The sequence below is a fragment of the Oryctolagus cuniculus genome, chromosome 4 (genome assembly GCF_051225735.1).
Source record: "Oryctolagus cuniculus isolate XC-2025 breed Fujian yellow rabbit chromosome 4, ASM5122573v1, whole genome shotgun sequence".
NCBI lineage: Eukaryota > Metazoa > Chordata > Mammalia > Lagomorpha > Leporidae > Oryctolagus > Oryctolagus cuniculus.
This window is the reverse complement of record NC_142870.1, coordinates 119,594,907-119,621,390: the sequence shown is the minus strand read 5'-3', so window position 1 is coordinate 119,621,390 and position 26,484 is coordinate 119,594,907. Positions and strand designations below refer to the sequence as shown.

General features: G+C 40.6%; 1 protein-coding gene across 2 annotated transcripts in view; it reads left to right on the top strand.

Annotated features, from left to right (window-relative positions):
- The window catches only part of PPM1L (protein phosphatase, Mg2+/Mn2+ dependent 1L), a 350,431-nt gene extending 324,427 nt beyond the window's left edge, over positions 1-26,004 (top strand). Inside the window, exons 3-4 of one of the 2 annotated variants that reach the window (XM_002716344.6) lie at positions 17,161-17,322; positions 20,492-26,004. In XM_002716344.6, coding sequence (XP_002716390.1) covers positions 17,161-17,322; positions 20,492-20,838 — 509 coding nt within the window. In that variant the 3' untranslated portion in view covers positions 20,839-26,004. Of the gene's footprint in view, positions 1-1,308; positions 2,200-17,160; positions 17,323-20,491 lie in introns of those variants that run through there. The other variant, XM_089332146.1, reaches the window with a different exon arrangement.
- The last annotated feature ends 480 nt before the right edge of the window (positions 26,005-26,484 follow it).

Sequence of the window (26,484 nt, the reverse complement as noted above, 5' to 3'; positions counted from 1 at the left end):
TACAACACCATACAACACCCCTTCATGATGAAAACTCTAAGTAAATTGGATATGGAAACAACATTCCTCAACACAATTAAGGCTATTTATGGCAACCCCACAGCCAACATCTTATTGAATGGAGGACAAACTAGAGGCGTTCCCAATAAGATCCAGAACCAGATAAGGATGCCCACACGTACCACTGCTATTTAATATAGTCCTGGAAGTTTTAGCCTGAACCATTTGGCAAGAAAGTGAAATCAAAAGGATACAAATTGGGAGGGAGGAAATGAAACTATGCCTATTTGCAGATGACATGATTCTATATATAAGGTATTCAAAAGACTCCACTGAGAGACTTTTGGAACCCATAAAGGAGTTTGGTAGTATAGCAGGATATAAACTCAGCACAAAAAAATCAGTAGCCTTTGTATACAAAGATAATACAATAGCTGAGAAAGAACTTCTAAGATCAATCCCATTCACAATAGCTACCAAAAAATTTAAATACATTGAAATAAATTTAACCAAGGACATCAAAGATCTCTATGATAAAAATTACAAGACATTAAAGAAAGAACTAGAATGTGGAGAGCAACTCGGACTAGACTAAGTTACTGGAATTAAGACTTATTCTATGCATCTGCTCTCCCACAATATGGCGCTGGGAGAGGAGTAAACAACTTCTACACAGCTGCCTCCAGTTCGACCAATAACCTGCAGGAGCTGATCCTGCTCCTGATTGGAGGAGAGCAGTGTACTCGGCGTGTGGGTAGCAGAGTTGGGATTGGTGGAAGAGGACTATAAAGGAGGAGAGAGACAACATGCACCAGGAACATCTAAGGGGAACATCTGGATAACATCTAAGCAGCCCCCGAGAGAGCCAGCCGGCGGTGTGCCGCTCCCCCGCGGAAGTGGGGAAAGTGGCAGGGGGAGCCGCCCTTCCATGGAGGTGGGAGGGATGGCAGCCAACCCGGGAAGAACCAGCAGCAAACCCGGGAAGGGCCGAGCAGACGAAAGAACAGCGCAGGGTCTAGTGTCGTTCCTCCGCGAAGAGGGGGAGCAACACTAGAAGACATAAGACAGTGAGAAAATCTTCCATGTTCATGGATTGGAAAAATCAATATCATCTAAATGTCCATACACCTGAAAGAATTTATAGATTCAGTGTGGTACCAATCAAAATATCAACAACATTCTTCTCAGATCTAGAAAAAATGCTAAAATTATATGGAAACACAAGAGATCCTGAATAACTAAAGCAATCTTAAACAAGAAAAACAAAGCTGGGGGCATTATAATAACTGGATCTATTACATTCTACAGGGCAGTTACAATGAAAACAACCTGGAACTGGTACAAAAACAGATGTATAGACCAATGGAACAGGACAGAAAAATCCAGAAAGCAATCCATGCATCTACAATCAAGTTATCTTTGATAAAGGGGCAAAAATCAATCCCTGGAGGAAAGACATGCTCTTCAACAAATGGTGCTGGGAAAACTGGATCTGCACATGCAGAAGTATGAAACAAGACTCCCACCTTACACCTTATACAAAAATCCACTCAAAATGGGTCAGAAACCTAAATCTACGACCTCATGTCATCAAATTACCAGAGCACACTGGGGGAAACCCTACAAGACATTGGCATAGGCAAAGACTTCTTGGAAAAGACTCCTGAAAAACAGGCAATCAAAGCCAAAATTAACAAATGAGATTATAGCAAATTGGTAAGATTCTGGAAAAAAAAAAAAAACTCTCAGCAAAGTGAAGAGACAACCAACAGAATGGGCGAAAATATTTGCAAATTATGCATCTGATAAAGGATTAATTTCCAGAATCTGTAGACAGCTCAAGAAACTTAAAACAATCCAGTTAAGAAATAGGCAAAGGACCAGAACAGACATTTTTCAAGAGAGGAAATTCAGATTACTAATACACATGACAAAATGCTCAGTGTCACCAGTCATCAGCGAAATGCCAATCAAAACCACAGTGAGATTTCACCTCACCCCCATTAGAGTGGTCCTTATACAGAAGTCAACAAACAGTAAATGCTGGCAAGGATGTGGAGAAAAGGGTACCCTAATCCACCATTGGTGGGAATGTAAACTGGTGCAGCCACTGTGGAAGACAGCATGGAGAAACCTCAGAAATCTGAATATAGACCTACCATTTGGCCCAGCCATCCCAGTCCTGGGAATTTACCTAAAGGAAATGAAATCAGCATATGAAAAAGTTACCTGTACCCCATGTTCATTGCAGCTCAATTTATAATAGCTAAGATATGGAATCAACCCAGATATCCATCAGCTAAAGACTAGATAAAGAAATTATGGTGTATATATACATAATGGAATACTACACAGCAGTTAAAAAAATGAAATCCTATCATTTGCAACAAAATGGATACAACTGGAAACCATTATACTCTGTGAAATACTCAGTCACAAAAAGAGAAATAGCATATGTTCTCTCTGATCTGTGGTAACTAACAGAATAATAAGTTATCTATAGGAGTGAAACTGACACTTTGTGATGCAATGATTTTGAACTGCCCTTTTCTGTTGAGGAACAAAGTGGTTTTGTTTTGTTTTTCTTTTTTCTTCATACTATTTGGTGAACTCTCTACTTAATATAGGGTTAATCTTATGAGTATAAAATTAACTGAAAACAGATCTTTGTAAAAAGAAATAAGAGGGATTGGCACTGTAGCATAGTGGGTGGAGCTGCTGCCTGCAGTGCCAGTATCCCATATGGGCACCAGTTCGAGCCCTGGCTGCTCCACTTCCGATCCAGCTCTCTGCTAAGGCCTGGGAAAGCAGTGGAGGATTGCCCAAGTCCTTGGACCCCTGCACCCGTGTGGGAGACCTGGAAGAAGCTCCTGGCTCCTGGTTCCGGATCGGTGCAGCTCCGGCCATTGTAGCCAACTGGGGAGTGGGCCAGCACATAGAAGACCTCTCTCCGCACCCCCCCATCCCTCCCTCTGAATAAATCTGACTTTCAAATAAATAACTAAATCTTAAAAAAAAAAAAAAAAAAAAGAATGGGAATGGGACAGGGAGGGAGGTAGGGTGAGACAAAGCACCATGTTCCCAAATTTATACATATATGGAAAGCATGAAGTTTATATTCCTTAAATAATTTTTTTAAATCTAGTACTTTCATTCATTTTTAACCTACCAATTCTTTATCTCTCTCTCTTTTTTTTTTTTGTGCCAAGAACTATTTTAAGCTATGTGAATTTCTTACCTTACTCTGTTGTATCTTCAAGAGGGTGTGAAAGTCTCACTTCCTCCCAGCCATTCTCCCTTTTAGCTTTCCTGTACCCATCTCCTCTCGGACTGGGTAAAGTTTTTCTCTCTCCTATCACCTTCACCCAGCCTCTCATAGCACTCTCATAGCACTTACCATGTGTGGTTCTAAGTGTCTCTCTTTTTTGTAATCAGATAGTAAGTGCCTTGGGGGTTGTATCTCATTCACCTTTAATGTCCCAGCACCAGCCTAGTGCTTTGTAAATAGTAGGCACTGACTGAGGGAACAGGAATATAAAACTAGTCAGTGCATGTGTATGTGTATACAAACACACATCCAGCCCTATATTATCATGAGGTAAAGAAGTTAGAAGGTATGAAGGGGAAAGAGTGCCATCTTCATGGTAACATGGTTGTTGTTTTCCACCTGTACACACAGATATATAGATGGGATATCAGCTTTTAAAAGGTGTCCAGATGGACCCGATAAAATTAAATTCAGGATTGCTTCAGGTCATTGGAGAAGTAGTCCTCCTGAAGACATGGCTTTAGAGTCAGTTTTGCAATCCACTGAGCCCAAAACAAGCTAAAGAAATTACTGAATCAAATAGGCCAAAAATATGACTTAAGAATGTTTTGTCCTAAATGTACATAACTGCCCAACTTTTTTTTTACCTATTTAAATGGGGCTATCAATGACTATGTTCTGTTTGGATGGAAAAGATCGTCTGGAAATAATTTATGTAACTACAGGAACTGCCAATGGTATGTTTCACAAGGACAAACTCAGCTATGGAAACTTTTGCCTTCCAGTTGGAATTCAGTAATTGGTGTGTGCTAATTAACTCAGTGGACAAGGGAGTCATGTTAGGTTGCCAAACATTGTTGCTGTTGGCTATAGCATTCTTTAGATTGTATTTCATGATTTCTAGCCAGGATAAAGTTTAAGATGTATAATGTACAGAAGTAATAAAGTCTACATGTAAGTGTTCCTATATATTAGTATACACATACACACACACACACACAGATATTACACAACTACCAAAAAAAAAAAAAAAAGCACAGGTAGAAATGTAACTTAGTTTCTCTCTCTAGAACTGAATGTAACTTACCTTTAGAGTCTATGTTGGATCTGATACTCAAATATTTCTCCATTCACTTCAAGGTATATTCCTTAATTTCTTGTTTTTTTTTTTTTTTTTCGGGTTCTTTTGTGTGAATGCTAAGATGAGTTTATGTTTTTTGTCACCCCTCTCCTCTAAAGGTTATGTAGATATCTGGATATTGTTACTGTCCTAGTGTATTCTAGGATGATCTGAGGTTGCCATGCCCTATTGCTAGATGTTCCACTCCAGCCCTGAAGCTCCAGGAGCTGCATTTCTCCTTCAGCCAGAGTCTAGCCTTGATGGGCTGTTTTCTCTGTTTCACACTAGATTTCCAAGTTAGCTTCTCATTCAGCCACTGCTTCTCCATATTGGGGCAAAGGTTTACAATTTCTTGAGCTATGCCCTGGAAAGGAAGGTCTAAATCTGTGTTTTGAATGCCCCATGATTCTTGCAGTTTCACACAAAAACTCCTTCTTGTTTTCTTCTTTGTTTCTCTTAAATCTCCACCTCCTCCACCATCTTCCTGTCTGGCTAGCCTTACTGGTCAGGGGAAACATGAAGAAAGGACTAGTGGGCTGGAAAACTCACTGTTTGCTCCATCTTCATACTCAAATGGTTTGATACAAAACTTTGGCTAATGGCATTGTGGCATAGCAGGTTAAGCTGCCCCTGTGACACCAGGATCTCATATGGGCACTTGTTCAAGTCCCATCTGCTCCACTTCCAATCCAGCTCCCTGAAAATAGCCTGGGAAAAGCAGTGGAGGATGGCCTAAGTATTTGGGCCCCTGCCATCCATGTGAGAGACCCAGATGAAACTCTGGGCTCTAGGCTTTGGCCTCGTCCAGCATTGGCCATTGTGGTCATCTAGCTAATGAACCTGCAGTAGAAGATCTCTCTCCATCTCTCCCACTCTCTCTGTAACTCTTTCATGAATAAATAAATTAAATATTTATTTAATGTAATTTTATTTGAAAGCAGAGAGAGAGAAAGATCTTCCATCTGCTTGTTCATTCCCCAGATTTCCACAACAGCCAGAGACAGACCAGAACTCCAACCATGTTTCCTACATGAGTAGCAGGGGCCCAACTCTTGAGCTATTATCTGTTGTCTCCCAGGGTGTTCATTAGCAGGGAGCTGGATCAGAGGCTGAGAGGTGCTGGGACTGGAACTAGCAGTTGAATATGGGAGCAGGTATCTCAAGCAATGGCTTAAATCATTGTGCTACAAGTCCACCCCAATAAAAGGACTTTTCTCTTGAGAAAATTGTATCTTTGTGAACTTTCACAGTTTCCTTGAGATTCAAAAGCCAGGCATAACTATTTCTTTTTCTTTGCATTTCAACCATAACAACCCTAATCCTCCCTGGGACAGTAAGTGCTTCGGCTAAATAGAGAAGGGAGCGGGAACATCCATTAATATTTCCAAATATCCATCCTGCCAATGTACCTTTACATAAATAGATTTATAGCTATCTGGTAATTTAAATAAGGGTGACTTAACAACCTCAAAGGCCAGGTTTGTTTTCAATTGAAACTCTAGGGAATAAGGTTGATTCTGTACTTAGAGAAAAAAAGGTCACAGAAAATGTAATTCTCTTTCAAGCACCAGATAAATCAGACTGCATTTCTTGTTTCTTGTCTTCTCTCCTTTTCCTCTCCCTGCCTTCTACTGAAAGGTAAATGCCTCTTTTATTAAAGTTCATTTTCAGAAGTTTCTGTTATACTCCACTCCCATAGCATTCATAAAGAAACAGAGAAAAGTACTTGTAATTTGCTGGAAACTCTCCAGAGAAGTGAGACATCCCCCTGAATAATCCTCAAATAACATGAGGACATGAAAAAAATATAGACAGTGCTTCTCTGGCTTATGTTGGAAGAATCAAAGCAACCATGAAATTAATTTTATTTACCATTAAAAGATAATGGACTCAGAATTAAGGTTGTAATTATGGAATTATAAATTAATTTCAGTAGCATGCTATAATTTGAAATAAATGCCAGCAATTGTTATGAGAAGCATGTTAATGAGTAACACCAAAACTTGTCTGCTTGCTTCTACCTGAAAATACTCATGCCCAGAAAGTCTATCTATCCTACAGCAGGCAGGCCTGCTGTGGTTTTTCTAGGACTCCCCAAAACATGATCCATTTAGTAGGAAGCCGCTCTCTTTAACACGTACATAGTTAACCGGAAAGGGACCAGAAGGGTGCCCACAGGCCACACCCAAATGTGAAATAAACATTACTGCTGCAGCAATTGAAATGTGAAGAACACCTCAGTTTCAACATGGTATTCATGAGAATCAGATGCCACATCTATAACTGGTGAGGTGTGAAAATCAAACGAATATACCATCAGATTCTGATAGATTGAATTGTGGTTCCTCCATCTTCCACTAAACAGGCTGTTTCTTCACATGTACAGTGGCATACCTCATTTGTGTAAAAGGCTTTTCTGGCACTCATATGCTGTTTCCTGTTTCTTCCAGTCACCTTATTAATTACTATGTTTCCTGGGGAAAAGCCCAAGGATACCTAAATCTAGAATTAAACTCTAAAGCACTTGGGTTTAAAATAACAGAACTTGTTATCTTGTTATCAAGTTGACTGCCTTACATTCAGCCACTGTCAAACTCAATAGTTGATATTCTTGCTTATGCAAAAATGTCAGAAAAAGAAAATTATAGTCTATAATAAATGTTTCTCCCAAAATATTATTCCTGCCACTCTGATCTTCAGCATGTGATGAAGGGGAAGCCAAGACAGCTTTAGTTGCAAAGGAAGACCCAAGGAGGTACTACTCATATCCAGTCTGGGGAAGTCATATGAGTCTCCCTACATATATGGATGTTTCCTCCTCTCTTTGGAAGCCCACACAGATATTGGCCATCCCAGGGTCTCAGGTCTTAATGGAGGAAGGCCTTGGTGTTCATAGTGATATCCTTTGGCTTAGACACATCATTGTCAGTGTTTCCCCCTTCCAGATCAGTGCTGCTTCCAGTCTGTGTGTGAAATAGAAACCCTCCAAAGTGCTGGTCTGCTCAACTTCCTCACTGACTGATGCTAGCCTATGGTATCTTTCTTCCTGGGGCAGGTATGGTCAGGATACAGCCTACAAGGAGGGTTGCCCATGTCACTGTACATGTTTGGACTACTGTACAGCTCTAGGAGGCAGCATTCACACTGTGGTCATTGTCCATTTGAATACATTTTATGGAGATATTAGTAATGTGTCTTGAGGAAGAGATTTCTGCTTTGCACAAAATCATTAGATATGGGTTACCAGTGGTCTGCCTCAAGGTTGAAAGCAATACTCTGGCACCTGACTGGTTGAGTTATGCACCTTACCAGCTGTGTGAACTTGACTTATCACTTAATCCTAGTTTAATCATCTGTAAAATGAGGATAAAAGTAGAGTATTAGGAAGATAAAATGTTGTATGTGTGTGTATAAACAAGGACTGAGCGTAGAGCTTTATACACAGTGAATGCTCACTACATGGCAGCTCTCACAATTTGGCCTCTAAATGTCCTTTGTAGGTGGATCTCTCTGCAGTCACTTTCTATAAAGGCTCTCTCAACATAAAATATCATTTAAATTCATTACTACAAGAGTCCTTATGATGGAGCTACTTGTTGTAGAATGAATCATTAATTAGCATTAATTTAATGGCTTCTTGCAGAATTAATCAAATGAGTCTGGTGGAAATCACAGCCCAGCTGCACACACATTAGTATAACTCTGAAGAGGGCCTACCTTGAAGAGAATTTAGAGCTGGGGAGGATGGGAGGGAGGGCTTGCAAGGACTGAGGCAATAGACAAGAGGGAAAGGGAATAAAAGAGGAAAGATTATAGCTTACTGTTTAGTTTTCCAGGCAAGGCATCGTTCCTGACAAGTCTATCTCTGGCATGGCGTTAATTATTAGAAGACTAGTGAGAAGCTCTGAGCAGGTCAAACTCTGGCAGACTAAAGATTATGCAGCCAGCAGGGTGGGGGACCAGGAGTCTTATCTGAGAGCCACCAGATACTTTATCTGCATTTCAGGACAAGGCTGAGCACTGTGTTGGCTGTGGGAGGTGGGCCTGGAAGCCTCAGCTGACAGTGATCTTACATTCTCATGTGATGCTTTCAATGGTGACTGGCTTCACTTGCTCTTTTTTCAATATGTTGCACACCAATATAATTTCTGTCAGTTATCAGGCCTTTGTGTTATCTAGGACTTGAAATTGTGTTATTGAACCAACTTTCATTGTCAAACCTTTACAAGATAAGCCTATTTTATTTCTCCTCATCCTACAAACATGTTCATTCTCCTATGATGTGGGTATAAAGAACGACCCCTTGGCTATTGCAACACTTCCACTGAAATCCCTGAAGTGTGTGTGTCCTGTCCATCTGTCCCTCTACCCATTATCTCCTCTTCTCCCTCCATCCTTTGGTGCCCCCTTCCTTACCCTCCTCAATTTCTTTGTTTCCTAAAGAATAAAAATTGCAATTTCTTTCACTCTTAAACAAAAGCCTAAGTCACAGAAGGGAATCACTATTAGCACAGGTAATCTGGTATTGTGTTGGTGAGTGCCCACGTGTGTTTTTAAAACAAAGCTCATCAGGTATGTTAATCCCACACAGCTTTCTCCACTCTGTCCAGTCTCCTACCCCTACCTAACAACAACAAAAATGAGATGTCACTCACTTAAGAAAATGTTAGAGAAAGGTGAACTTTTGTGAAATAAGACTTATGACTCTGATATTTAAATCATGGTTTTGTGCCTCCAGCAAGTAAGGGTGTTGAATGCAAGAGAGTGAGGTAGAGTATTTTGATTGGCATCCAGGATAGTGCCCTCTCTGAATAGAAGTGTTAGGTGGTGCTGCTCAGAGATGTGGTGCCATGCAGGGGAATGCTGAAGGCAGCTGAGACTCACTTGTCTCTCACTGACACACTGATGGAAAGTCAGGCACTGACGGTTGAATCTGAATTTGAATTACTAGAAGTCCTACTCTCATCAGTGTCACTGCTATTTCTGAGCCTTTTTCTATCTGTGCCTTCTTACTGTTTGTTACCAAGATTGCTAATTCTGGTTTTTTCCTACTTTGTATCTTGTACACTCTGTTTTATATAGTAAACATTCTACTGAAACACTGCAACTAAATATTGTCTTTAAATAACCTATTAATAAATTCATATTAATACAGAAAAGTATTAAGAAGCAAAGATTCAAAGTCTCATCAACTAAATAAGCCTGGAGGTATTTCTAAAGTAAAAGCATATATGTATTTACATAGTTAAGAGTATAGATATTTACATCCATCATACCAAGGTGTAAATTGCAAAGCACCCCATTTCCTTTACCCCTCCCCAAATATGAGCCTTTCCCCCAGCAATGAGTCTGTGCAGTGCACAAAATAAAACCAGTGGAGTACAACATTTAAAGCTAAAAAGGTAATGAACTGATTTTTTTTTTAAAGTATGGGAAAAAAAGAGTACAATAATGAATGAGGCATTGCCCTGGCCCTAAAACGGACAGCTATAGTTTGAAGATAATTTGGCTATCAGACTCATACAGTAATTCCCATTTATGGCGTTTAGAAGATGGGGCTACTGGGAGTTCATTCGGTGGTTAGGAGTGTGCCCTTAGAAGGTAATTCTCAGGAAATGATTAGTTATAAAAACCTGAGTCTCTGTTTATAAAAATCCACTCTCTGCTTCCATGTGATCCTTCCACAGCCTGTATTCCACTGCCCTTGCTAGAGCCCAAATAAGGGGACCCATCAATCTTTGACTTGAACCTCCGACATTGTGGACTAAATAAATCCAGATTTCTCTTTATAAAGCGAGTTTCCTTAGGAATTTTGTAATAGTAACAAGAAGCTGATCAATAAAGGGACTTTGAATCTAGTGGGTCAAAGAATCAAACAAGACATGTACATGGAATTGTAGGTGATGCACAGTCAGCTAGCAGCTGGGCAGCCATGAAAATGTAATGCAAACATTACCCTCAGCTGTCGAACCCAGGTCATTGCTCTTTACCCAACTAAACACATAACCTTAAATAGCTAAGATCTCTTCACCCAACTTATGCCTCTATAATATAGGTTCGATAATTCCTTTCTATATGATGAGTTTTTAGAATTAAATGCCAAAATAATTACTAAAACACTTCAGAACCCGTAAGGTGGACCAGAAATAGAAGTTTCATTGTCACCACTATTGGTACACGAAGGTATACCATGAAGAATCATTTTTCGAAAGTTCAAGAGGACAGGGTCACGAATTGTTAGTTTGAGTTTGACCTACTATTGCCTTGTTTGATTTGCACTAGTTTTTAACAAAGTTGCCAAGATTTAAAAATCAGAAGAGTTGACTTAAAAATTACTTCCCTTGGAAAACCTGAGAAACTATTCACAGTGACCTGCCTTACCACATGGCAGCCATTCCTCTGTGCTGAGGAACTGCTGCCCTTCAATATGTATGTGTTCCCCAGCTTACTACAAGCCCCTGCCCCCTGACTCCCTTGTGCAGTCCTAGGACTGAAACCCAGTACTGGTTATCACATATCATTGTGTAGATTTTCCTAGATTAGAAAAATGTTTTAAAACTTATGTCCTATCAAGAGTAGTCAAATAAAGCTACTTCAAGAAGGCCACAAGATTTTTCTTATACACAACCTACTTTCCTACAGGCATTGGAATTTGCCATTCCAATTCAGGACCAGCAAAATTTTCAAGCTGAGGGGGTCCTGGAAGCCTCTTATTTTGCAATTTCAGTGAGGTTAAAATAAAATGTTTAGCATTAAAGTGCTTAAGCAGTAGGGTCTATCATTGTTATTATTACTCGGGTAATAATTCCAGGTTCCCAGGTGTTTTAGTCATTTAGTCATTCAGCACATATGTGTTTGTAATCACGGATAAAAAACTCTTGAGGTTTCTGAGTGCCATGGTTCTCATCTGCTTAATAGAAGAAAAAAAAAAAAACCTGCCCTTTGCCACCCTTCATTTTAAAAAATCAGTGGCAAATATGACCATAAGCCACTTAGTGGGGATGCTCAGGATCACAAGCCATCAGGGAAATACAAATCAAAACCACAATTCTAACCCCAGTTAGAATGGCTCTCATACAGAAACCAACAAACAATAAATGCTGGCGAGGATGTGGAGGAAAAGGTAACCTAATCCACTGTTGGTGGGACTGTAAACTGGTGCAGCCACTGTGGAAGACAGTATGGAGATACTCAGAAATCTGAATGTAGACCTACCATATGATCCGGCTATCCCACTCGTGGTAATTTACCCAAAGGAAATGCAATCGGCATTTAAAAGAAATTATGATACATATACATTATGAAATACTTCTCAGCAGTAAAAAAAAAAAAAAATAAACCCTTCTTTTGCATCAAAATAGATGCACTGGAAACCATTACACTTCGTGAAACAAGCCAATTCCAAAAATACAGATACTGTGTTTTCCCTGATCTGTGGTGACTAATTGAGTACCTAAAATGTGAAGTATTGGTGTGAAATTGGCATTTTGAGATTTGATGATTTAGTTTATAGCCCTTGTCTCTACTGTTGGGGAACAGTGTTTTTTCTTCATACTATTTGTTGAACTCTACTTAGTGTAGGGTTAATCTTATAAGTAAACTGAAAATAGATCTTTGTAAAAATTAAGAGTGAAAATGGGAGAGGGAGGAGGAAGAAGGGTTGGAGTGTGGGAGCGAGGGAGGGTAGGAGTGGTAAGTATCACTACATTCCTAAATCTGTATATATGAAATCTGTATACCTTAAATAAAACTTTTAGACACTGGAGAGACCACAAGTAACTTAACCTTCATTGGGATTTACATTTTTCTCAAGCTTACTCCTTATATAAATTAAGTCCCTACCATTACCCAAACAAAATAGAGAAGTCCAGACATACTTGTCTTGCATAATTTTATCTGTATTCCAGAAGTTAAAGAACAGGAAAGAATGCTAGTTTAGAGGCAAAGACTGATGAATAATTTACATCTGTGCATTTTCCCTGAAGAAACAGGAATTCTAATGACCACACAAAACTATGCCTATTGTTCCAAGGGACCAAAACATCAGAAGCAGACCCAGGTTGTTCAGATAATGACTATGGCGAGGCACTGTGATTACTTCACAAGATATCACAGCTTTAGAGGGTGTGGTGAGGGTGAAAGCCCACCCCATGTTGCATTTGCACTGCACTGGCATCTCAGATTAGAGCAAAGAACTTAAAACACACCTGGGCTGTAGTTCTGCCGACTAGCATGCGTGGGAGCGTGTCATAGACACATACAGGTTTTGGTCAATGTATAAAATAAACTTTTGCTACAACTGAGTGGTATCCTCTACAGCAATATGTGGAAGATGATGTTCCCTGTCCGACCTATCAGAGCAGAGCAGCAAGAGCATAGCATAATGTCAGGTCAAGACATTATGCACGACTGCTTATTCATTCACCTATTAATTTGTTTATTCAGCAAATAGCTCCTGTCATATTCTAGACCTCTAGCATTATATAGAGAAAACAAATAGATAATGTCCCCACCTTTCTGACATTTTTATCTATATGGGGAAGATTAACATTAAATAAATCATTTTTAAAATAGCAAACTATCTACATAATTGTGTATTACAAGGACAATGAAGGAAATAGAGAAGATCTCTGTCAAAGAAGGTCTCTCTGAAGGTGTCACACCTGAGCTAAGACATCACCATATGCATTAATCAACCAATGTGAAGGACAAGGGAACTTACAAGGCAGAGGGAACAGTGAGTGCAAAGGCCTGAAGACCACAAAGGGCTTGGCAGGTTGAACAGAAGGAAGACCTTGAACAAGTGAGAGTGGTGTGGTGTGACACTGGGCAGTTTGCTGGGATGTAATTGTGCAGGCTCTGCTGCCCTCTTAACTGGACTACTGATACAGCCATCTGGCTGAAATGATAGTGACTTGGACTGGAGTCAATGCAACAAGAGAGAACTACAAGAGTTGAAGATGTATATATTTTAGAGGTAAGAGTACAAAACATGATGATGGATTGAATCAGGAATGAGGGAAAAAAAAAAAAAGAATGAATCCCAGATTTCTGTCTTGAACAACTAGTTAGGTCATGGTGCCATTTTCTGAGGCTTAATAGTGAAATAACTTTCAGACCTGACTCATCTGGGACACTGAAGTCTAGCTGGTGTGAGTTCTTTTTTATTTCCTAGTTTTTCTTTTTTAATCTGTGACATTAGGTTATTGGGGTTAGATTTCCAACATGTCTTCCATATTTGCAATTAAATTCTCATCTGGATTAAATTACATATATAGAAACACCCTGAAATTCAGAATTAAGTAGCATTATCAAGCCCTGATGTTTTTGATACATACTACATATTACTATGATGGAACACACGTTTTCCACACAATTTCTCTCAAAATTAGCCAAGGGTGTTGTAGCATAAGCTGCTGCTTGAGAAGGCTGCATCCCCTCTCAGAGTGCCTGGTTCAGGAACCAGCTACTCCATTTCCATTCCAGTTTCCTGCTCATGTGCCACCCACACAGAAGACATGCATGGAGGTCCTGGCTCTCGTCTTCAGCTATTGTGGGTATTTGGAGAGTAAATCACTGGATGGAACATCTCTCTTCTCTCTTTCTGTGACTCCCCCTTTCAAGTGATGAAAATAAGTAGTTAAAAAAAAAAAAAAAAAAACTAGTAGCCAGAAACTTGGTGATTTTTCTCAAGTACAGAAAAGGTGACTTTGTGGACTTTCTGTTGGGCTCTTTTTCTGGAGTTTCTCAGCAATAAAGCAATTTTCTGTCAAATCAGATTAATTATAAACTATTTCTTGGAATCCCACACAAAGACACCAAAGCCAAACCATAAGTTGCTTGTGGAGAAGCACCCAGATTTGTTGCAGATCACCCGTGAGCCTCCCACCCAAGCACTGTGCTTTGAACACTGCTTTGTAGAAATTACTGTCCAGATTCATAGGCTCCACCAGGATATGGGCAAGTTTTCTCTGTAGAGGGGGGAATAGAAACATCTCAATAATCCTGTGTGCTTGTAACTCTAATTCTGCCTTCTGGGCACATCCTTTTGGGCATGACCTAAGATTCTATCACTAACATAGGCAGCAAATTCCTGTAGTCTGTATCATCAGGTAGATCTTAGTTTGCCCACAGAAATGGTGACATTGCATTCTTGACAAAGGTCATAAATATTAAGAATGCCCAGTAGGATGTAAATAAAGCAACAGCTATAGTAACTCTCTCATCAAAATATCCCTTACTGGACTATACTTACAAGCCCCTAAATAAACTAGGATATTACAAGGAACAACAAAATTGAAATCCAATCACCTCAAACAAGAAAGATACTTAGTATCTCACAGAGCAAGGGCAGGTAGTCCCAGGCTGACTCAGCAGTTCTCTGATGTCCTTTGAGCCTTGGGTTCTGTACCTCTTTGCTCTTCCATCCTCTGCTCCTGGAGTCCTGGACCCTCATACCTGCCACAGTTTTGGGAAACACAGGGGCCAACATTGAACCAAAGAAATGGGTCACTGTATGCTCTATGTCTTTGAGTGAAAGAGAACGGCTGCCCCAGAAGCCCCCAGCACACATCCCCTTGGGTCCTTTTCCAAGGGGTACCCAATGTCCCTCATTGGGATAAAAGGGCATTTCATTATCCCAAACTTTTTTGCTTTGCCTCTCAATCTCCATGATCTATCCATTCTGGTGGATTTCTTTTAGCCCTATCTTTTACTGTGTTAACTGAGATCCTCATTGATTCCACCTTTATCTGTTTCTACATTGCCACTGGAATGTTCTTTTAAAACAAATCTAATTATGCTGCCATCCTACTAGAAACCCTTCAGTGATTCTTAGTCACACATGGGATTCAACTGAAAATTTTTTTTAGCTACAGGAATTATTCCTTCTCTCTCTTTTAAAAAGTTTTACCAAGCAGTTGACTGCAACCACCAGATTAATGTAGAGCTTCTCTGAATGGAATAGGGGTGAGGAAGGGACCCATAGCTTAACCAGGTAGATCCCTTCTCTTCACACCAAGACCCCTAAGCCTCTCCCTGGACTACCTGTTGGTAAGGCAAATGAAAATGCCAACTACCAGAGGGTATAGGTTTCAGGAGTATCAGCCAGGCTCATGGCATAGACTTGGATGGGACAGGAGCTGAGGTCAGGGACACACTCACCCAGAGATCACAAAGAAGAGGGCCCCACAGAGAGATGTCTACAAGTGTCATATGATGTAGTGCCCACAAGGCATGTAACATCTAGTAAAACAAAACGATGTCTCTATTTCACCTCTCAGATTCTAGGAATGTGCCTTATAGAGGAATTCATACTCTGGGGAATAAGTTAACACAGATGCTTAAGGACAAAGTAAGGAAGCCCAAATGCAACCAATATCAATAACTGAGAATAGCAATCTCTAATTGTATGAATTGTGTTTGTGTTTATATTTTTTTCATTCTTATAGCTTTTTCATAAAGAGTTAAAAAATGCTTTGGTAGTACTTAAGATTCACACTTCTCTCTCCCCTCCTCTTTTCTTCTCAATAATTTTTGTATTAGAAATCCTGAGTTAACCAACATTTCATGTGTTTCCATTTCTGAACAAGGCAGTTCTGAGTTAAATAAGCTCCAGGATGGAATATCAAACAGAATTACAATAAGTGAATATGCTTATTATTCTAATTATTCCCTGCTCTTGTTACCAACCTGTATTTCTTCTTTATATCTATTTAAGGATTCGGTCTTTTTTTTTTTTTTTTTTTTTTTTGTACTTCTGTAAAGACCAAAGAGCTATTTAAATGCAGTTTACATTCTTGTTATGGAATATGACCTTTTTAATGAGGGAAATGTTAATGAAGACTAATTAATGAATAATTTTAACAAGTAAAGGAGTTGTCAGTTTGAGGCAAGAGATGAATGGGTTGTGCACTGCAGCAGGTGTTTGCATATTGACAGTGACATTGTCAGAAGGGGGGGAGGAGAAAGGAAGAGAGTGCAACAGAGCAGGCGCCAACCAGACCAGACTGTTCAACTCTGTTTGCTTGTATCTATTCTCATTTCCAAAAGGATTTGAGGAACAATTGTCCTCTTGCGTACTGTGTGGATCCCAGACAGATCTTCAACTGAAGATCTGCTTCCCTCTCTACTCTGACAATCCCACCCTCTACCTCCTGTCTACCTAGACCTCATTTTTGTTGTCACTGTGGGTTTTTCTGCTTCTACCTTTACAGTCTGCCCGCACTACACCCTGGGGCTGACCTGTTTCTGGCCATGGGTCATTGCAACCTCTTCTGATACCAGCAGCTTCTTCCTGGTCCAAGGATCTGGTTGTGGGAACACCATTTCTGGTTTCTTCCAGACCTGCAAACTGAGAACCCACCCAAACCCCAACCTCTCCACTGTCCATAGGGACTTCATAGAAACTCAGTACCAATGAGAAGCTGAAAATAAGTATCCATTATCTGGAGCTTCAAACTGATGTTGATTTCTCTGCTAATCCTTTTAAACATGATATGAGCTTAAATTAACAGCAGCAGAGACAAAGTGATTTAGGAAAATGATAATGTTATCCTATCCTATTTCAATGACACTCTAACATGGTTAAGAAAATTGACTGTCAAATTTGATCAGTGTTGTTGCAGTGAACAGCTATCATTCCCGGAGTGGTTAGAGTCAAATTCTTACCCAGCAGTAGTGCTTTTAATGACAGAATCCAGTAACTACGAGAAGCAACTGAATCTCAGTGCATTGCTGACCTCCTACACTGCCTCTCTTTTCTGTTTTTCAGGCACAACATGTTTGATTGCTCTACTGTCAGATAAAGACCTCACTGTGGCCAATGTGGGTGACTCACGTGGTGTCCTGTGTGACAAAGATGGGAACGCCATTCCTTTGTCTCATGATCACAAGCCTTATCAACTGAAGGAAAGAAAGAGGATAAAGAGAGCTGGTAAGTTTCTGAAGGCCTGTGAGAAGTCTGCCATCTTGTTTGGTGGTCAAGGCCCTTGCTTTGAGAGCTTATGAAGGATCAAATGTTTGGGTACCCAGTGATTAGCCCCTCAGGACCGAGGCTACTACTGAGAGAGCTTAGACTTGACTTTATAATGTTTTCTATCAAATAAATAGCCACTGAATTTTCCCTCCTTCATGGCCAAAGATTTCAGAAGGACCCCTACAATCCCTTCACCAATTTAAGTGAGAACTTTGGGCCTCTGCTTCCCACCCCCTTCTCATCTGTTATCATACCTTGCTTCCTGCCAACTACTAACAATTCCCCAAATGAACCTTGTTTCTAATACCTCTGTGCCTTCGCAGGTGCTGTTCCTGCTGTCTAGTGCATGATAGTTATTTTGTACCTGAAGATTCAGTTTAAGGGCTCCTTTTGGAAGCCTTCTTATCACACTGTGGCTAAGGCTCCCCTAATGTGAGTTGTGTGCCCTTTCTTTCCCCTACCATCTTATGTGGACCCCTTGGGTCATCTCTCACAGTGTATACACATACCTGGCTCTCTTACGTGTCTTGCTTTCTTGACTATGAACTCTTTGAGGGAAAGAGGTCTTGACTATCTTTGAATTTCCAGCACTTAGCTCAAGTACCTAACTAAGTTTACTTATTTATTCCAAATCTGTCCTCCCCAAAATAGCCTCCTGAGAAATTTACATTCTGAAATATTCCTGGAAATGAGGGATGGAATGGACATTAATGAGAGAAAATCAATTTAAAACTAAGTTATATTTCAAGGTGATAACTGCTGTGGAGACACAAAGTAGGTGAGGGAATGAAGAGGGACAGGGAGCTGCAGTTTTAAGTAGGGAGTGCCAGGTAGGCATCACTAAGGTGACATGTGAACAAAGACTTGAGGGAGGATTATCAGTTGATTATTACACTTTCTTTTTTTTTTTTTTTTTTTTTTTTTTTTTTTTGATAGGCAGAGTGGACAGTGAGAGAGAGAGACAGAGAGAGAAAGGTCTTCCTTTGCCGCTGGTTCACCCTCCAATGGCCGCCGCTGCAGCCGGCGCACCGCGCTGATCCTGGCAGGAGCCAGGATCCAGGTGCTTTTCCTGGTCTCCCATGGGGTGCAGGGCCCAAGCACCTGGGCCATCCTCCACTGCACTCCCTGGCCATAGCAGAGAGCTGGCCTGGAAGAGGGGCAACCGGGACAGAATCCGGCGCCCCAACCGGGACTAGAACCCGGTGTGCCGGCGCCGCAAGGTGGAGGATTAGCCTATTGAGCCACGGCGCCGGCTCGATTATTACACTTTCATAATTAGACTTGGGGGCATTTCATTCTACCTGTGGAGGGCAGGTTACGTTCACTCCCCAGACAACTGCAGCATGCAGGCTCTGTATGATGTGCCAGGAAGCAGGATGCTCAAGTACACTGGTCTCTGACCAAGACAGTCCTCTGCTATCTGCACTCTCAACCTACAGGTCAGCTTCTGCCCAATGAATAAATGACGTGAACTTAATCAACATTGGAGTTTTCACAGGAGGAAGCTGTAGTGTTGAGTCAAAAAGTGGTCACTTTCATTACAACTCCCTACTTCAGTGACTGCTTGAGATGCAGAATAATTTTGAATAAAAGCTTTGGTCTGGTTTTCTGTTGATGGGATGGAACAAACAATAGTTTAGGAGCATCCAACTTTGATGAGCTCCAGACAGAAGGAGCAAAATACTCTGGCTTCCTTACTTATGAAGATACCATGTCTTCAGTAAGATTCTGCTGTGATCCTAGACTTAAGATAGTTACCTATTCCTTCACAAAGGCAGGTGAGGCTGTATACCTGATACACCTGGAAATGCCACCACAGTATCCAATGCTGTCTTGTGAAATGTCACTGCTATTTTACCCTCCCTCTTTTTCCCTGCCAGACCTTCCACCCACACCCTCATCCTACAGTGATTCTTCACTGAAGCAAATTTGGATACCATATCTCCAAAGAGACCTCTCTAACCTGTTCTTTTACATAATTCAGTATATTTATAGCAGGATATTTATATCAGGATATAGCAGTATATTTTATAGCAAGATTTAAGGAACAATGATTAGTTTTGCCATCTTTATGTGTCTTCTCTGATTCTAGCCTTCCTTTCAGGACATCTTTCCCTCTCCCATTAAGCATGAGAATAAGCTCCAACCACTGTGGCCAAATATCATTCATGTTAGACTATCTCTGCTCCTTATACTGCTTCCAATAACAACAGCAGTAGCATCAGCTGTCATTCATTGTTTGTACACTCAGTGCTGGCAGCCAAGCATAGTGCTTCATGGACACTTGCCCTTTACCTGTCTTTTGAGGTTGCTAATATTATCAGCATTTAACAAGGGTTTGGAACTGGAGTCCCAAAGAAGCTTACATACCCAAGGACACAAGGATAGCAAATGGGGAAACCTGAATTAAACCCAGAATTGTCTGACTCCTGAGCCCATGCTTTTGCCCACTAGGCAATACTTTCCGGAATATCCCCTGCATTCAGGCCCACAGAAATTCTACATGTCATTTGGACTCCAGGTTTAACACTCATTCCTTTCTGGTCACAACCAGAAATCACTCCTCTATCCATCATCTGCAGGATTTAGCAGGTCCTGGACTCCCCTGAAAGAACACTACACTCTGCATGTACCATTTAATGTATAGGGCTTATCTCTCCTGTCAAATGACCTACTTCTTAAGATAAAGATATCTGGATTTTGTTTTCCTTAATCCTGATTTGGGGGGTTATTATGAGATACAGGAACACTCAAGGGTATCCTGTGTCCAGTCTCTGGTGCCTATCCGCCTTTCAGCATTTCTTTGACACTCTCCATGAAAATCCATGCTAGTGTTCTCTATTATTAAACACTGAGCTGCCATGGTGCCCCTCACATTACCTATCCTAATTGATATGGTCTTGAAAGCCCTCTGGATGCCAAGAAGGAGCACATGAGGCCCTACTGGTAGAGTCAAACTGCAAGCCACACAGCAGGATGCTGCTTGGTCCTGGCAGTGATGGGGTTGGGGGAATGCCAGTGGCCCAACTCACATGCAGTAGGTCAGCCTGTTGTACATGTATCCAGACTGTAATGGCCATGGGGAGAATCAGCTGGGTAAGCTAATGGGCTCATTCTGTCTTTCCAGGTGGTTTCATCAGTTTCAATGGCTCCTGGAGGGTCCAGGGAATTCTGGCTATGTCTCGGTCTCTAGGAGATTATCCACTGAAAAATCTCAACGTCGTCATCCCAGACCCAGATATCCTGACCTTTGACCTGGACAAGCTCCAGCCTGAGTTCATGATCTTGGCATCAGATGGCCTCTGGGATGCTTTCAGCAATGAAGAAGCAGTTCGATTCATCAAGGAGCGCTTGGATGAACCTCACTTTGGGGCCAAGAGCATAGTTTTACAGTCATTTTACAGGGGCTGTCCTGACAATATAACAGTCATGGTGGTGAAGTTCAGGAATAGCAACAAAATAGAAGAGCAGTGAACCCTTCAGGGGTCTCAGCTGCCTTTGACAAAAGGACTACAACACACTGGTCTCTTTTAATGTAGTGAAGGTGTGGGAGTTGTAATTAGGATCATCCATCCCAGACACGGAATCCCCCCCTCCATGGTGGCCATTGGTTTCTATTCAGTGAACAGAGGGTGCTCTTAGCCAATGTAGTTGAGAGGCTGGAAAATGTTTTCACCACATTTTCCCAAGTCTTTCATCCAATGTCCAAAATATAGAATTAGATAGCTGTAAATTAACATGTGTGAGGTGAGTGGCAAATGTACCATGTGTTCTCCCTTTTTAGATTCTTTCAAGATCTTTTTCAGGGTCCTCCAGGTATCAGCCTTTGTGTCTCTCCTTGGAAAAGTGGGCAGGGCAGGCCTCCCCGGAAGCAGGAGGCAAGCCACTGCTTCACCCGTGAGTCCAGGGCTGACGTGGCAGTGCCCTCTGCTGAGAGGCGGAGCTGTCCTCTTGAGTGTAGGTTTTTCTGCTCAGCAGCAGCCTACATATCCATTTGGAATGGTTCGTTATTCAGTGGCTGATCTTGGAGACAGAAGGGAGGATGGGAGATCCGTGGCAGCCACCTGCACAGCAGAGACAATCCTTTTCTCTGGTCCCCTTTTTTAGTTACACAGACTTTGTATACCACCTGACCTGCCTTTGTGCTTTATCCTGATTGTGCATGACCTTAACCTTACCGTATGTAATAGGCAGCTGTTAATGTCACCACCAAACACTACAATTTTTCATCTTATGTTACCAAAAAACCATATCAGGGGAAATAAAAAAAAAACCAATCACAATGCCCATCTCTAAGGACAGACAGAGGAAAAGAACGCTGAACAAGCCACAGCTCCCCTGGGAAGTCAGCTATTCACAGTGGGAGAGAAAGGTAGGATCTGGGGAGGTTACCACCCAGAACTGAGCTCCAGCTGCCAGTTTATGCGCAATCTTTCCTCTGCCCCTATCTTAGTAGCTTTCAAAGTGTCTTTCAAGCAGTTTTCTGAGAAACAGCAGCCTGGAACTGCATGTGTGTTTCCTGAAGCCTCGTACAGAGTTCCTAGCCACCACAATTTGGAATTTGTTGGTAAACTAGTGAGACACTGCCCCTTGACAATGGAAAAACAACAGCCTTTTAACATTTGGTTGCAAATCTCCATCTACACTGGGTAGCGTTCCTCAGATGCACGCGAATTGCCCCACACAGCCTGCACGGGAGGCAGCAAAGGGACACCAAGGGACCTGTGTGCAGTGACGACAAAGCTGGTTGGGAATGCAAGCATGAGCCTGGCTTGCTGCTCTGCTCCACTATCACCAAAGTCACATTTTTTTTAACTTCGGTATTTTATAAATTAATTTATAAGACAAAGCTGGGTTATCATCTTTGCCTGGCTGAAGTGGCCCAAGTCAAGCAAGATTTTTGTTGCATTCCTACCCGTCTTGTGTGGTTTTGTTCTTTCTGAGTGGACATTTGTTGTTACAGCTTCTTGCAGGCCCCATCCACTGGCCATCTCCCAGCAGCCATGCCCCACCCTCTGCCCACCATCTGCTGTGGAACTTTCCTGAAGCATTGCCAGGACGGAACTCAGAACTCAGGAGAATGAAAAGATTGTCTTGTGGCTGCCAAGGAGTGCCATCCATCTTGATTCATCCAAGCACTCACCTTTGACTACTATGAGAATTAATGATTTCCCAAGAGATTTGCTTACTTTTTTTTGTGTGTGTGTGTGCTGTATTTTCCAAGAGTAGAATTAGAACCTTGGTTGTTTTTAGCCATAGAATGTTCTAGTACAAAATATATGCCACCATTTTAGATATAAGCATTTGCCTATTGAGATGCTGAAAATTTGGAGGTGTGTTTTTAGGGCAGGCTGGGGAGAGAGATACATGAAATCAATGCTGGGTAGCTGAGTCGCTTGAGATTTAGGTTCTAATGCTGCAGAATAGCTGCACCCACTGTCTAACAGAAGTTCCAGCATTTTACAGACCACAGCTAGCTTGCCTTTTTATTTTTAACTTAACATAAAAAATGCTTCATAAAAAAGGAAAGATGTTTTTAAATCCCACAATAACTTTTATTGTATAAAATGAAAAATGTTATGTTTTGGTGAAGATGAAAAAAAAAACTAAATTAGAAAATTAGTATGTACCTATCCTGCAGAATTCCTTAGTGGATGGTGCTGAGTGTACAAGTTACCTAGCTTGCTCTGAGATTCACAAAGCTGCTTGCAAGTTTGAGTTTGCATAATTCATTCATTTCTCATTTTAATCAGAGGGTATACCTCCTGCTCCCTTTCTGCCTCCCCCACCACACAATGGCTTCTAGATTTTTTTTTAAAAGATATAAGTTTTAGGCAAAAATCATACTAATTTGGTGAATAGTTAAGTCAAAAACCAGAGTGCTTTGTCCCCTTCCCCCATATCGTCTTGCAGCTGTCTCCTTCTGACCCCATTCAGCTCTTGGGGTCTGCAGTCATCACTCCTGGGTTTCCCAGTGATGCACTGGTTGCTCCCCTTCTCTAGTGGCCCAGGGAGGTAAATTTAGCCATTAGGGAAATTGATTTAGGAAGTCTGAACTTGAAGCTTCCCTAAACAGCACTGCCAAAGCTTTGGAATTGTTGCCCGAGACTGCCTGGACTCTCTAGCTAGCCTGAGTTCGAATTGCCAATAGTCCCCATGGTGCCAAATTTTGGGATGGTTTTACAATGTTTTAGAAATGAAGCTGGGAATGATCACATGCTTATGAGCCCCCAGCAATTTGCCAAGCCCAGGTCCTCATTTATGCACTGCTCCGCTGCTGTTCCACTGGCAATTTGTACTCTTCAAGTGGATTAGGGTTGGCAGGGGAAGAAGGGCCAGGGAAAATGTTTTTAAAATTCATTGTATTTGATATTCTTTAATCATAGGAATAAACAATACTTAGATAGCTCCAAAGCTAGCTCTATGATCTGAGTTTACTTTATAGGACCAACTTTCCCAAGGGAATTAACTGAGTCACTGTTCTAACACAACATGACTAGGCACGTGTCCACATTACTACTGGTAACCAGTGGCTATGTTCTATTCCTTGCTGTGGATTGAAGGTATTGGACTCTTGATTTTGTATTTCTGATGAGAGAATTACACAGAGAACATTACAGTGAAGGAGCGTATGCAAGCTAGGCAATTTAAAACAGGCCTTATTTCCTACAAATGCAGTGATTGCAATATTTTGTTCAGGTAACAAACAGGATTGCATGAATAATGACATCATAATTTCTATCCAATCTGAAATGATTCCAAGAAATTTACTATACTATTGGATTGGGTAACGGGTGTCTGGAACTATAGAAGGGATGCAGAAGAGGAGTCATCACTTTTTCTTTTGTGAGATGTACCTTTATCTTCCTGAATTTTTCCCTGAGTTGTTGCCAGATCTAAATTTACAAAGGGCAACATTTCAGTGTATATTTGAAAGTACTATATAGGAATACATACTTTGTATAAAGCTTTATTTTCCCATAATTTCAGAAATTCTTTTTTCTTCCTGTTGACCCATTATTAGATTGGTCTTCCCTTACTGTTGCTCTAGAATTGCCATAGCATCTCACACCAGCATTCCTGCTCTGGCTCTGGAGAACTGGTATGGCTGTTAGAATTCCATGATAGGGCCAGTTTACTCACACTTGCGTTATTTAATTAATTGACTAATCAATTATTTAATCAATTATTTAATTGATATCTAGATTCTTGAGCTAGTTAGAGGCACACTGCAGGAATAAAAGAATCCAATGTTCCTCAAAATGTGTTCCCAAGAACACAAGTTCCAAAGATGTTCAAAATACTAGATTCCAAATGAATTTGGGAAACAAACACTTGCTTAGAAAGTATATTTAGGCTCACTGAAGGCTGTGGGTTAAGTGTCCTGCAAGGGAGAAGGAAACATCCACATACACAGTTACTAGTTTAGTGTTTTCCAGATGAATCTGATCACAGAAATTTTTCCTGAGTAACACCCAGAGACATTCCATGGAACTTGTGTTCCACAGAACACACTTTGGGGAAGTCTGGATGGTGCAAAGCTTTCTCATTCACCATGACCCTTATTAGTAGTGGCAGTACAATTTGCAATTTAGAGGCACTAATCATTTCACAGAAGAGGCTGACATTAATAAAAACACTATTAAGAAACAACAGTATGATTTAAGATGACCACCAGCAGCCTCACATTGATAGCAGAAGCCCAGTAATTGTACTTGAGGCTCTCAACATTATCTCCCAACTTTACATGAACAACAAGCAAGAGCTTGCCATAGTGAGGCATTTCTCAAATTCATTCTATGAGCTTTCAGGTGCTTTTTTTGCACTTATTTTTGCTTTCCAGATTGAATCAAAACAGATATTTTTACATTTCATCATGTGATAGTAAAGAATATACAAAAAACAGGATAAAGAAAAAAACATACTTGGTTTTAATTCATTTTTCTTCAATGGGATTTTTCAATTATTTGTTGTCTAATAATGGAAATGTAACCTATTAATATTTACTCTTTCTTATGTTATTCTCTCCAGATTTAATAAGTTGAAATCAATTAGAGTTCATATGTTCTAAAATTCCTACCCCATGACATCTCACTTTTCACATTGATGTATATAGTTAAGAGTGTCGAGTTATTTCTTTCCTAAAATGGCAGGCTTATAGTTCCAAAATAGTAACCCTCGGCCTGGGAAATGTGTTTGGGAAACTATGAGAGATAGCCGCAAAATGATGGGTGAAATAAATCTAGTCAAAACATGGTATACATTGAATTTAGAGTAAAATCATTAATTTAAAATCATATAGAATATTTACACACCCCTTTGGACGGACATTTTAACCAAAGTAGTAAAAAAACTAAAAGACTCCTTAGGCTAGATGACATGTTGCAAAAGGCAAGGCAGAGTCTATACTATTAAGCTGCCAGTAAATATATGTTACTAAATGTGTTTCGTAATGTGTACATTTTTTTGCTGATTCTTAGTAAGGTTAATGCTTTGTCTATTATTTGTTCTTTTTACCACTGTTAAACTGCAAACTGTTAAGCCAAGGGTTGACTGTGATCATTTTGTGTGTTTAGTCATAACCACACCATCATATGTACAATCACTTTAATAAATCCAAGTTAAGGACTTTGAGAAGTACATAGCAACTGTTCATTTTAACAAATCATCATAGGCAGTTTTCCTGTTTAAAACTCCACCAAAATAGCAAAAAGTGTACATTATATTTAGAAAAGTGTTCCATTTACTCCCTAAGTCCCATATCTGACAATACTTAACCACAAAATTCCAACTGACATTTGCCAAATCCAAATTAATCTCGAAAACCTCCAAGACCAGCAGCCCTGTTTCAGAGCACAAGCAGATGACTATCAAGGTTCTGGAGGCAGATTTTGGTGGAGGAGGAGGGAGAACAGCAAGAAAATCTGCCTGGGTTGCTCACCACCTCTGCAGAAGATGGACTATCAACCAGATGTTCTCTCCTCACCTTTTGTCACGAGGCAATTCAGAAGTTACATGTGATACTATGCATTATCTCAAATACTTTAACAGTTCACAATTTAAAATATCCCAGATATTAATATAAAAAGTAGGTTATCAAAAATTAATTATCAGATTTTT